Below are 12,128 nucleotides of genomic sequence, written 5' to 3' on the forward strand. Positions count from 1 at the left end.
ATCTAATAAATAAGCCTAGAATAATATAATTGTGTAATGGTTCTGACCATGAGCAGGTCCGTGTCGAGCTCTTTGAAGTGGCTCCCACCATTCATCTGTGGACTGGATGGTTCGTTGTCAGACAGAACGATGACATCGTCTGGGGATGGAGGTGCCTTCTCTTTCTTAATATCGCTATGAAGGAAGCAAAAAAAAAAAACCAAACATGAAAAACATTTGCCTCTGCACGTAATCCTATAAAACAAATGAGAGGTTTCTGACAATGATCATGACTAAAGGTCGACCGATATCGGTTTTGCAGATTATTTGGCACCGATAGTTGATAGTTAACTATCGACAAAAATTTATACCGATACCGTTTTTCTCGGGGTGCGTTATATGGTACGACAGCGGCCTCTAGAGGCGAATCACTTACTGCTGTTTCAGTTCAAATGCATGTCTTTTATTTTCCTCAATATTTATTAATATAATTAATTTATTCATATTTATTTCTGCTAAATGCCGCAAATGAATTTCATTAGCACATTTTCAAGATTCAGTACTGTTTTTATTATTTATTTTGTTATAAGTTTCAGTACTTTTACAGGAAGTGTTTGTTTTTTGCTATGTTTTTTATTATTATTTTTTTTTTATCAATTATCCATTGTAAAAATTATCGGTTGTTTAATCGGTTATCGATATGTATGATCCAACCTAGCTATTGCTATTATCGGTAAAATCCACTCGTCGACCTTTAATCAAACCGGTATACAGGCTGATCGATGCATCCTTAACCAAAAAAGTGCATCTTTAAGTTCTTTTCTCCAATAGAGGGAGACAAACACACACATTTCAAACACCCCCTCCCTCCCCATCCACCCACCCATATTTTGGAAACTTCTTACCCAAAGTGAAGTTTTATGCAGTGAACTTTACAACCGGATGTTACTCAAGTCATATTAGACAGCTTTTCACACTCATTTCACATTGAATGGAAATTATATATTACACATAAATCGAAAGATAATGATTCATCAAGAAGCTTGCAAATAAATACATTAAACAACCCCCCCCCTTCAAAAAACAAACAAACAAAAAAACTCCCAAAAAACAAATGATCTCCTGAAAGGACGGAGGATTGTAAACCTGACTGGTGGAACTGTGTGCGTTTATCACTGTGTAAACTTGTGAAACTGCTTACAGGTGATAAGAGCTATTAAATGGGGGCAGAGTCAAAACTTTTAAAAACAAACACAAGCCCCTTTTTTTTTTAATGGAGGAACATCAGAGGTACATAAATACAAAACTAAACATCTCTTAACTGTAACTAATGCTGTTGAAATCGAGAAAGGGGATGTAGTGTATACCTGCAGACACGCTATTTAAAAAACATGCACTCTAAAGTCAAAGGAAGGACGGAATTTAATCGTGATATTAAAACTTTGAAAGCGAAAGCCTGAAGCATGTTTGGTATTCTATAGTTTACAGCGTAAACGCAGGCCATAAAGACACATGACGCTGAGCATTACTGACTGTCCCAATCCTTAACAGGCAACAAACTCTGTGCATGTCATGAGCCATGTTTCCTATGTAGGCCGTGCACTTTCTTCCTCTAGGGAAAGATGCAGGGGTGCCTGCATATTTATGACCTGAAGGAAAAACTCGATAAAACTGTTTAATGAAAGTTTGCCACGCGGCGAGTTCTGGTTTACGTTTTGGGAAAGGAGAAGGCTGCTGCACCAGGTGATGAAAAAGCATCGTTCTTGTTCTTTGCCTCGGAGATGCTCCTCTTCCTACAGGCACCCACTTCCTGTACATTAATCACTCTACTAAACAAGTCATGTGACCGACAGCAGTTGCGTCATGTGACCCCTCCCCCTCCTCCCGCCTTGCTCCTTCCAAAGTGGAAACCATGGCAACCAGCCGGCTAGAACTGGTTTGTGACACATGGCCTTCATTTTGTGAAGTGCAGTAGGGTTCAGGTGCTGGAGAAAATGGAGCTGCCGCCTCGCAAACTTCTGCCACACGCACATGCGCACACACACACACACACACACACACACACACACCTCTCTCTCGCTCTGTCTGTCTCACACACACACACACACACACACACACAGGAACACACGCACACACTTCCTGTGTCAAACTATCACTTTGCTCACTCTTCATAAGTATTAATAGATCACACACCTCACAGAGATATTTGTGGATTATTCATATTATTAGACGTACTACTCTATGTCCAATCTAAAAATTACTGCACCGCAAGACTTCATAATATAAAGGAACCTCCAGATTCACTTCAATTTTTTTTACTAATGACATTAATACGGTGAAACAAAGCTAAATATCTCTGAGCAGACATCTCTCCACCATTACCATACACAAATACACACACGGCTAACAGCATAATAAAGAAACCGGCTCGTTTCCCTTCATACCTCAAGTGTACACACACACACACACACACACACACACACACACACACACACACACACACACACACACAAAACAGAGCAACATTTTTGGGACACCTGACTTTTCCAGCCGTGTGGTTCGTTCACAAATATGTTACCACAAACTTCCAGGGTCCAGGTGCACAAAATGAGCTCCATGAAGATATGCTTTACATGAGATGGAAGTGTGTGGAAGATCTTGAGTGGCCTGCTATAGAGCTCTATAACCCTATTGAATGCCTTTGGGATGAATGTGAACACCAACCGCATCCTCACATCACCTACATCAGTACCTGACTTTACTAACACCCTTGTGGCTAAATGAACACTACTCCAGTATCAATGCAGGAGAGTGGAGGTTATTATTTACCAGACATTTGGCAACATTTATTGCCAGATGGTTACTGGCCTTAAGGGACTTGCTCAAGGGCCCAGCAGTGACAGCTTGGTGGGGCTGGGATTTGAACCCATGAACTCCTAAAAAATTTGCTGAAATCTGTTCAAAACTGTGCTTATTGAGCATCACATTCCTCTTCTTTTTCTTCTCTTTTCGGCTTCTCCCATTAGGGGTCGCCACAGCGGATCATCCGTCTCCATACCACCCTGTCCTCTACATCTGCCTCTTTCAACCCAACTACCTGCATGTCTTCCCTCACCACATCCATAAACTGCCTCATTGGCCTTCCTCTTTTCCTCCGTCTTGGTGGCTCCATCCTCAGCATTGAGCATTGCATTCCACAGTTCCAAATTTGTTTTATATTCTCTCCACTCTTCTGGAAGACTCCACTAGATTTTGGGGATTTGTGCTCATTCAGGCACAAGTCAGATACTGATGTGGGTGAGGTAAGGTGAGGAAGCCTGGGGTGCAGTCAGTGTTTCAATCCATCCCACAGGTGCTCAGTAGGCATCTAGCAATAGGGTTGGGCACTAGGGTTGAAGTCAGAGCTCTACAGCAGCAGATTTTTCATTCCAACCTATGCAAAGCATATCTTAATGGAGTTTGCTTTGTGCACAGAAGTATTGTCATGCTGGAACACATTTTGGTTAAAGTGAAGGGGAAATAACTGCATTTAAAGATACTAATGGGTTTGTCCTTATAGTGTATGTGTGTGTATATATACAGTGGTGTGAAAAAGTGTTGGTGTGGCAGTAAATCAGGCCTGGGTGTGGCTATAGAAACGGAACTAACCACAGTTTTACCAGGGGGGCAAACACTTTTTCACACGGGGCCATGTAGTTTTAGGATTTTGTTTTCCCCTTAATAATAAAAACCTTTATTTAAAAACTGCATGTTATGTTCACTCGTGTTATCTTTTATTAATATTTAAATTAGTTTAATGATCTGAAACATTAAAGCTCAACATAGAGCATGAAGGCAAAAAATTCTTGTAAATGTTTTTAAGTAATTATGGTGTTTAAAATTATGTAAATCAGCAACATGTTTCCACACGGATGGTTTTAATTGCCGGATGTGTGCATCATGGCGCATTTGGGTGCTTGATTTGAGATTTGGCGTATCAGTAAAACAAAAGTTTAGTAACAAAAAATTATTTTTCCGGTGAAGTAAATTTTTTTAAACATCCGGGTAAAGAAAGGACATGGTCAATACATGTGTGTTGCGTGGAAGTTTTTAATTTCCCCTTTTTTATATTTATTTATTTAGATTTTTATATATAATAATAAATATAGATAGATAGATAGATAGATAGATAGATAGATAGATAGATAGATAGATAGATAGATAGATAGATAGATAGATAGATAGATAGATAAAGTTTGTTACTACTACCTTGAAACCCAGCCATCTTTCAATCCCAGCACATTGACTGATAAATCAGTTTAGAAATGACATTGAATATTGAACAACAAGCTGGTGTTTGCACAACAAGCACGTTTGCAAAAATCTAAAAACACTCCAGGCACATGTGTGCTCTTAGTATGCAAAACTATATGATAAAGTTATGGTAAAACAACACAGTGAGAACCTGTTCCTGTTACATCACATATAATCCTTTACCACAATGTAACATGATCCACATCAACCACAAATGGGAAAAAATATATAGTTTCTGTCATTCTGCTTCATTTCATCATGAAAACGAAGTGAAATTAAACGCAGAGCAACATGATCACAATAACTCTGTGTTCTTTTTTTCTGATGTGTTTCAAAGAACTAATAACTGACCTGAATTATCTTAAAGAGAAAGTCCAATCACAGAGGCCAGTGGCTTTAACTTTAAAGATTAAAAAATTATGGGATATTAGTCCTCTATTTATCTATCTGTAGCCAATTATCCATCCATACCTCTATGTATCCATATATCTCTATCTACACATCGCCCTGTATCCCTTCTTTAATCAATCGCTCCATCCATTTGTCGATCCATCTATCTATCTATCTATCTATCTATCTATCTATCTATCTATCTATCTATCTATCTATCTATCTATCTATCCATATCCCTCCCTCTTTCTATTTATCCATTGATTCCTCTACCTGTCAATCTATCTGTAAATCAATCCATCCATCCATCCATCCATCCATCCATCCATCCATCCATCCATCCATCAATTCTTATCGATCAATTCACACCATATCAATATCTATCTTTTTATCCATCTTCCCACCTATCCCTATCTATCCATCCATCCATCCATCCATCCATCCATCCATCCATCTATTTATCCTTATATCCCACTTATTGTGCCATAGAGCTTCTCACTCCTGAACTTTCCACCAACACAACATATTAGGATTTGGATGAAAACCTATTAAACTGAAGTGACCCATTAAAAAACTTTTAAAAACTCAAAAATAAACATAATAGCTTTCATAGTGATGGGTTATAATTCAGCAATGTAATAACAATAATAAAAAAAAAACTTGGGTGTGTGTTTTACTGTAAGTGGGTTATGAACCAGGGATTAGCACGAGAGCTATGAGGAATTCAGCACTCAGCTGGTCTTTCTCTCACCCTTTAGTGGTGCTCATGTCCACAGGCTCATCTCTGGTCTGCAGCTCCACTTTAATGGTGGCCTTCACCTCGCCGGCGCTCAGGATGTTGGAGCTGCGTGCCGCGGCCTCGGATCTGGGACGCAGCACGGGCCGATCATCCCTGTCCCCGCCCTCCAGCTTCACCTTTTTCACATCCAAGTCCACGGGCAGAGCCTCCCGCTCCAAAGCCCGCTTCTGACTGCGTGTCTGACGCACCGCCTCGTCACACATGGCCACACCTGGACGGAGGGAGAGCGAGACAAAGAAAGGAAGCAAGAAGGAGAGGGCAAGAAAGAGATGGAAAATCAATAGTCAAGTTTATTAAAGCGGACCCTTCAAACGCCAAGACATCACTGCAACCTATGACCCAGTGCAGGAGCAATAACTGGCCATAATGTAATCTAATGGGCTGCACTGATAAAATTGCAGACATCAAGATAGCAAAGTACATGCAGAACGCCAAAGGCTGTCATCTACAGGAAATCACCAGCACCCCTTCGGCCGGACTGAGTGACTCTGAAGCCGATGATAGATTGAAAGATGGGCGGTTTAATGGAGAGTGGTGGAAGAAGTCAAATATAGCTTATTTGTTCGTAAATCCTAATTAAATGTGACAGCATTACTCAGTCTTCAGTGAAATAAAACATTCTGCCTGCTATACGTTCAAAAATCCACCTACATTATGGCACCCTCACAACAAACACTCACCAGAATCATGTTCACTCGTGTACAATATATGGTCTGATTAACGAATTAAACATAATCGACTAAATTTTTAAGTATAAATGCTACAAATTAAATACTAATACAAAACACTCTGAGGTAAAACAAATATACATGTTGTGTCAAATTTATGCTAACAAAATAAATCAATAAATTAAAAAAACTTGCAAAAAAAAATCCACTTGCAAATAAAAAATTTTCCCATCATCAAAAGATAGCCAAGGCATCAATCTCAGCTAATATGAATAAAGGCAAGTTTTTGATAAAATAAAAAAACAAACAATAAAAAAAGGTTTAAGGGGTTGTTAACATGCTACTACTGAGAATTAATAGCTACTATACAATCTTAATGCAGGTCCATACACAAGGCCATGAGGTAAATCTGAATGATTTGAAGACTGTATGTCAGCTTTTTTTTTTTTTTTTCCAATTATAGCATATTTGTAATACACTGTATAGCTCCAATCTTTACCACAACTCTAAATCTGGATTTGGAAATTCATTTTATACCAAAAGTTCTGTCAGAAGTTCCAAATAAAATCACCAAGTTAGAATAAAGCACCCATTATCATGTTCGCCTCGTTTGTACAGCGAATGCGCCACGTCATACACGAGTAATAAGAATTGAAAAATTATTAAGCAAACAAGAACAGATTGTTGCTTCAGTTTTTAATAAGAAAATGTTTATATGGCAACATCAGGGGTTTGTAAGTGCATTTGGTCAGTTTTTTACCACAGGAAAGATTTCAGGTGTTCAAAAAGTTCAAACTTTCTAGTTTTACAAGACCACGGCAAGCCGGGTCTTAGTTGATTACTTCATTCTTCTTAATACTTCAAAAGAGGAAACAGTAAAGTCTAACAAAAAGTAATAGAGTATAAATTAGCACGGACTGTTTTTCTCAGCATTAGGATTGCGTTTTACAATTCAATAACTGAGATGTGATGTGAGTCGGCGTGTCTACCAGAGTCGCACATATAAAAGACTTAATTCCTTCAGCCACAATGGGCCAAGAAGGAAGAAACGTTTTATTACTTTTAGAACATCATTTTTGTCATTTTTATTGCAGACTTTTAAAGATTGAACAACACGGTAGCACAGCAGTTAGCACTGTTGTCTCATGGCTTCAGGGTTGCCAAGGGCTTTCACTGGTTTCCTCCAAATCCCCCTCCCTAAAGGAAATGCTAGTAGGTGGACTAGCATTGACTAAGGCCATGTCCACACTGATACATTTTCTTTTGAAAATTGCTATTTTTCTCTCCGTTTTGTCCACAGGGAGACGGCATTGTCGGTCAATAAAAACGTAGCTTTTCGAAAAGGCTCTCCAAAGTCGATGCATTAAAAATGGCGTTTTCATTGCAGTGTGGACTGTAAAAGAAACTGAGGCGCTTTTTTTTTTTTCCATTTTTAGTCATTGGAAAACGCAGGCGGAAATGACGCAGGTCGAAGGAGCGTTTTTAGACTATCAGATTTATCCAGATTAGTGTAGATGTAGCCTAAATCGCCTCAGGAGTGAATGAGTTTGAGTGTTTTTGTGTGTGTGTGTGTGTGTGTGTGTGTGTGTGTGTGTGTGTGTGTGGGCTTCTGCTACAGTACACCACAACCCTGCAATGGATAAAACTCTACTGAAGAAGGCTGAAAGAATCGAATTTTTATGATCCATGTGTAAAAGCTGGAAAAGAAGCTACTACGCAATTTAACGCAGACCAAAAGACAAGCCTGAGAGCCAACAAATAACTGTATGGTGCGCCCTCTGAAGTAATTCAACAACCGACTTCACCTATTAATCCATAGGCGATGTTTACAGTTGGTGTCTGTATAAAAAAACCCACATGGAAGGGGACCTTTGAATTCCCTTCAGAGTTTTTTTTTTTATTTTCAACATGGTTTAAAAATGCCTTGTCTCCACAGGAAGATCCTACTAAGAAACACTAGCCAGGTATATCCATTCCCGGCTTCCTTGCCTGAACATGAGCTGAGTTTGGAGACTGGCATTAAGGACATTAGGAAGATGCTGAGATGTGGTCTCCTCTTGGTGAGGGTAAGGGTGAGATGAACACAGTAATGGAGGCGGAAAAGCAGAGCCTCATCTACTCGCTGGTGCATAACAGGAAGCGTTAGCTCAGAACGTAAGGGCTAAACATAATATTAACCCTTTCCTTGATGTGTACACTCACACATTAACTCTTTCCTGTCACAAAAAGAAAAAATAAAAATAAATCAACCATTTCCGAGTAAAGTTTTGCACAACACTGTAACTGATCTCTGATCACCTCATACACACACACACACACACATATATATATATTACACACACACATTCAGCTGATAAAGGAAAGCTAACTTAAGTTCCCTCTGTGACATCACTGAGTCGCACATGACCCTTCCCAGGATACACTGGGCCACACAAAGCACTTTACTGAGGACCGGTTTAAACCAGTAAGAGAGAGAGAGAGAGAGAGAGAGAGAGAGAGAGAGAGAGAGAGTGTGTGTGTGTGTGTGTGTGTGTGTGTGTGTGTGTGTGTGTGTGCGCGCACATGAACGCGTGTGTGTGCGCGTACATGCACGTATGAGAGAGTGAGGCAGATTTTAACCCTTCATGAGCAATAGCAAGCAACCACATAACACAGACAAAGACAGTCTCTCACACACACACACACACACACACACACACACACACACACACACACACACACACACTCTACAAATGAAAGGTTACACCCCAAAGAGACGCCACATGGCATTCCAAAACACAAGTCCTCCAAAGGAACGAGGGCTGGAGGTGGTAGAGGGGGAGTGAGGAAGAGTTGAAGAAGACTGTTACTCTTAGCTCAGCCCCAATCAGGCTGTGTATTATTTAAGATGCTGTTATGACCAAGACTATTCTTTTCTTCAGCCCAAAAGTACCGCTATCTGCTAACGAGCAGAAACGCAGCTCTCTTTCTGATTCATTGATCAAATTAAAGAAAAGGCAATTAAACACATTGTCTATCCTTGATTGCAATTTTTTTGCTACGGAAAGAACGCAACCGAATTCCAGAAACGAAAATGAAACCGTTTCGATTTTGTGCAAACGTCACCACAAAACCGTAAAACGTCTCTCCGATCAGCAAATACCAGGCCCCGGGTTCCACCTCAAGTGCCTTACAATAGACGTGTTGTTTCTTCTGATCTGCTTATATAGCGTGTAGCTTAGGTCAGTGCTCTCGAGTCCCAGAGGACGTGTCCGTTCTGTGTGTACAGACTTTGCCGGGGGGGAATCGTTTCGACACGCCCATTAATTCTGAAGTGTTGAGGGACAGCTGACCCGTTCAGCACCTTATTTTGGGCTGCCAATGCTCATAGTGATTTTGAATACTAAGATCGCAAAGCAGATATGCAAATGAGCAAACCACAAGTTCTTTTTTTTGTGTGACTTTAGAGTTTCCGGTTTCACTGCAGCACAGGTAGGCCGAAAGAAAAGCTTAAAGAAATTAGTCAAATTTATGTGGGCCGGCGTTCAACAAGAAGTCGTTGGTTTGCCAGTTTGTTCTGTTGCACATCGTCAGAAAATCAAGCTGCGTTTTTGCAATTTTTGGTCATAGTATATATACCAATGGGATGCTGTATAATTTACAGCATCCTTAGTAACTGCCTGATCAGTATTTCAGTAGATTCAAATAAGGCTACCAGATTTGGTTTTATAGAAACAGAACCAACCAAACTGGGCCTGGAGTGATGCAGCTGAGGTTAAGGAACTGCCTGGGTCAGACCTTATACAGTGCTATTTCCACTTCTGCTTTTGTTTTGCTTAGGGGCATAATGGTAAGTTTGACATTTGTTTCACGAAAAAACGTCTGGTTTAGGCCACTCGGATCTTATACGGATATCTGGTGCACCGAACAGATAGGGGAGAAAGGAGGGGGCACTGTGTTACAACTCTACCATGCTAATCTTATAGGGTCATATTGTTGCTTGCATTTCGACAGACGTACACACAAGCAAATGAATTCCGTTTTTAGCACTTTGCATACTGACGTGCGAGTTCTGTGCCGAAATTTGGCTTCTTATTTCGAATGGGCATTGAGTCATTCAGCCATCAAAACAACATATAGGCCTTTATAACATACCATTAGGCTTGGGATTGTCATAGACACCTAAATGTAAAAGATTTTAGTATTTAGGCCCAGCAAGTTTCAGATATGCTCATTTCCATATTGAAGACGCTCCACACATATGACTTGGATGTCAAAGCTTTCTGGTTTAGCATCTGGATAACAGGGTTTCAAATCAACCGGACTTTGATCTGGAAATCTTGTTATAAATGGACCAAAGGTGCTGGGATAAAAGCGCGAAAGATGCGAACGACGTTACCAACATCGTTTTCACTTTCGGACACGACAAATTGGACTACAGCGAGAAGAACAGCAGCACACGACTTGCCCTTTCTCCGCAGGCTACTGTTCCTTCACAGAACTCGCCTCGGCATTCCTTACTGGGGACGAAGAAATGGTAAACAAATGAGTCATCATCCCGCACAAAGCTATAACAGACAGCTGAAGCGATCGGGCTGTTCTCAGATCGGACTGTAGAGGTCGAGGGCAGCAGTAGAACAATCGGGTTTGGTTTAGATCGGCTGAACTCGACCCAGCAGTTACAGATGGCTGTGTGAAGGAGCCAAAAGTGCAGAGTCAGACGGCGGACCGTGGAACGAGTCCACATGTTGCAGTGAACGTGTTGAGTGTCAGTTACAGTGGGTAAAATGGCAGCGACGGCTCAGGTTTCACGTCGCCCTGGGGCAGCATACGTATATGTGGCTTCTCAACAAGGCACATCCTTCCATACACATGCAAAAGAATAGAAAAGACCAGTTGAAAGAAAAAAAAAAAAAGGATCCAAACCATAAAGATCAATTTAAGTGCAACCTGCCAATCATCTCATTGCAAAACTAATTTTTAATATTTGTCAAATTTTATATTTAAATTCTTTAAAAAGAAAATCACGTACAAAAAAAGGATATGAAAGACAATGCCCATTGTCTTAGACCACAATCCTCTAAAATACAAAACAGCCAATGAGAGTAATGAGCGGTCGCCATGATTTCAACACGGAACTACGTTCTCTGCTCAACATCTTCTCCACCGTGATGACATGCACGAACACATTTTGAATATACGGTGCTGTAAACCATTCATGATCACTAGCAGATCCAAACTAATTGCTTTGGCAATAGGAACCCAAACGTAACCCTGGTGATGAGGAAACGCTGACTAAATAAATAAATAAATAAATAAATAAATAAATACGTAAGCAAATCCATAAAAAGCAAGTCAAATTTATCCCAAATCATCTTGTACAGACCCTAAAACACATTTTTATTCAAAGCAGTGATGCCCTCTGGTGCTAACTGCTAGTCTGCTACTGAACAGGAGCTTGAGCTGCTGTAATGTTGATTCATTCAGGAACATGCGCTCGTGAACTGGTGCTCGTACATGCACCCGCTGCCACGTTTTAAACTTTATACAGTACGATAATGATAATTGCTCTGTTTCTCTAAAACTGTAATTTGATCCTTATTAACAAATTAAGACTCCTGGGTAGGCTAGGCCATGTCTCAACTTAGAGATGTGTTCAGATCACCCATTCTTAACTCTAGAATATTTCATCGTAAGTCGGAGACCACCTGCAGTTTCTAAGGCTCGAAAATAAAGAAACACTTCTATGTTCTGAGCGAAATGCGTGTATTTTCTCTAGAGCACATTAAAATCAAGGTGAATAACGTGTGTCTGTTTGCATAAATGAATTTCAATTAGATTCCCCATTGAGCAGTACAATGGGTCTATAAAACGAACTGTTCCGAAAGGCTATTGACAAAGAGTCAGCATATTCCCTCAATTCTGTATTCCCTTTAATAAAAAATAAACTCTGGGGTTAAAACAACTTTTGTGAGAACCGGAAAAAAGCGTCTATCAAAACAAAAGTAACCTCCAATAAG

General features: G+C 40.1%; 1 protein-coding gene across 7 annotated transcripts in view; it reads right to left on the reverse strand.

Moving 5' to 3' along the window:
• Nucleotides 1–12,128, reverse strand: part of LOC124402996 (transcriptional repressor p66-alpha-like) — a 29,418-nt gene that overhangs the window by 7,372 nt on the left and 9,918 nt on the right. For all 7 annotated transcript variants that reach the window (XR_006928819.1, XR_006928818.1, XM_046876513.1 and 4 more), the window contains exons 2-3: nucleotides 5,414–5,672; nucleotides 48–174 (exon numbers count right to left, since the gene is read on the reverse strand). Coding sequence is in view for 5 of the 7 variants with exons in the window: in XM_046876513.1 (XP_046732469.1) it covers nucleotides 48–174; nucleotides 5,414–5,664 (378 nt within the window). In the remaining 2 variants the exon portion in view is untranslated. The remainder of the gene's footprint in view (nucleotides 1–47; nucleotides 175–5,413; nucleotides 5,673–12,128) is intronic.

The sequence above is a fragment of the Silurus meridionalis genome, chromosome 20 (genome assembly GCF_014805685.1).
Source record: "Silurus meridionalis isolate SWU-2019-XX chromosome 20, ASM1480568v1, whole genome shotgun sequence".
Classification (NCBI taxonomy): Eukaryota; Metazoa; Chordata; class Actinopteri; order Siluriformes; family Siluridae; genus Silurus; species Silurus meridionalis.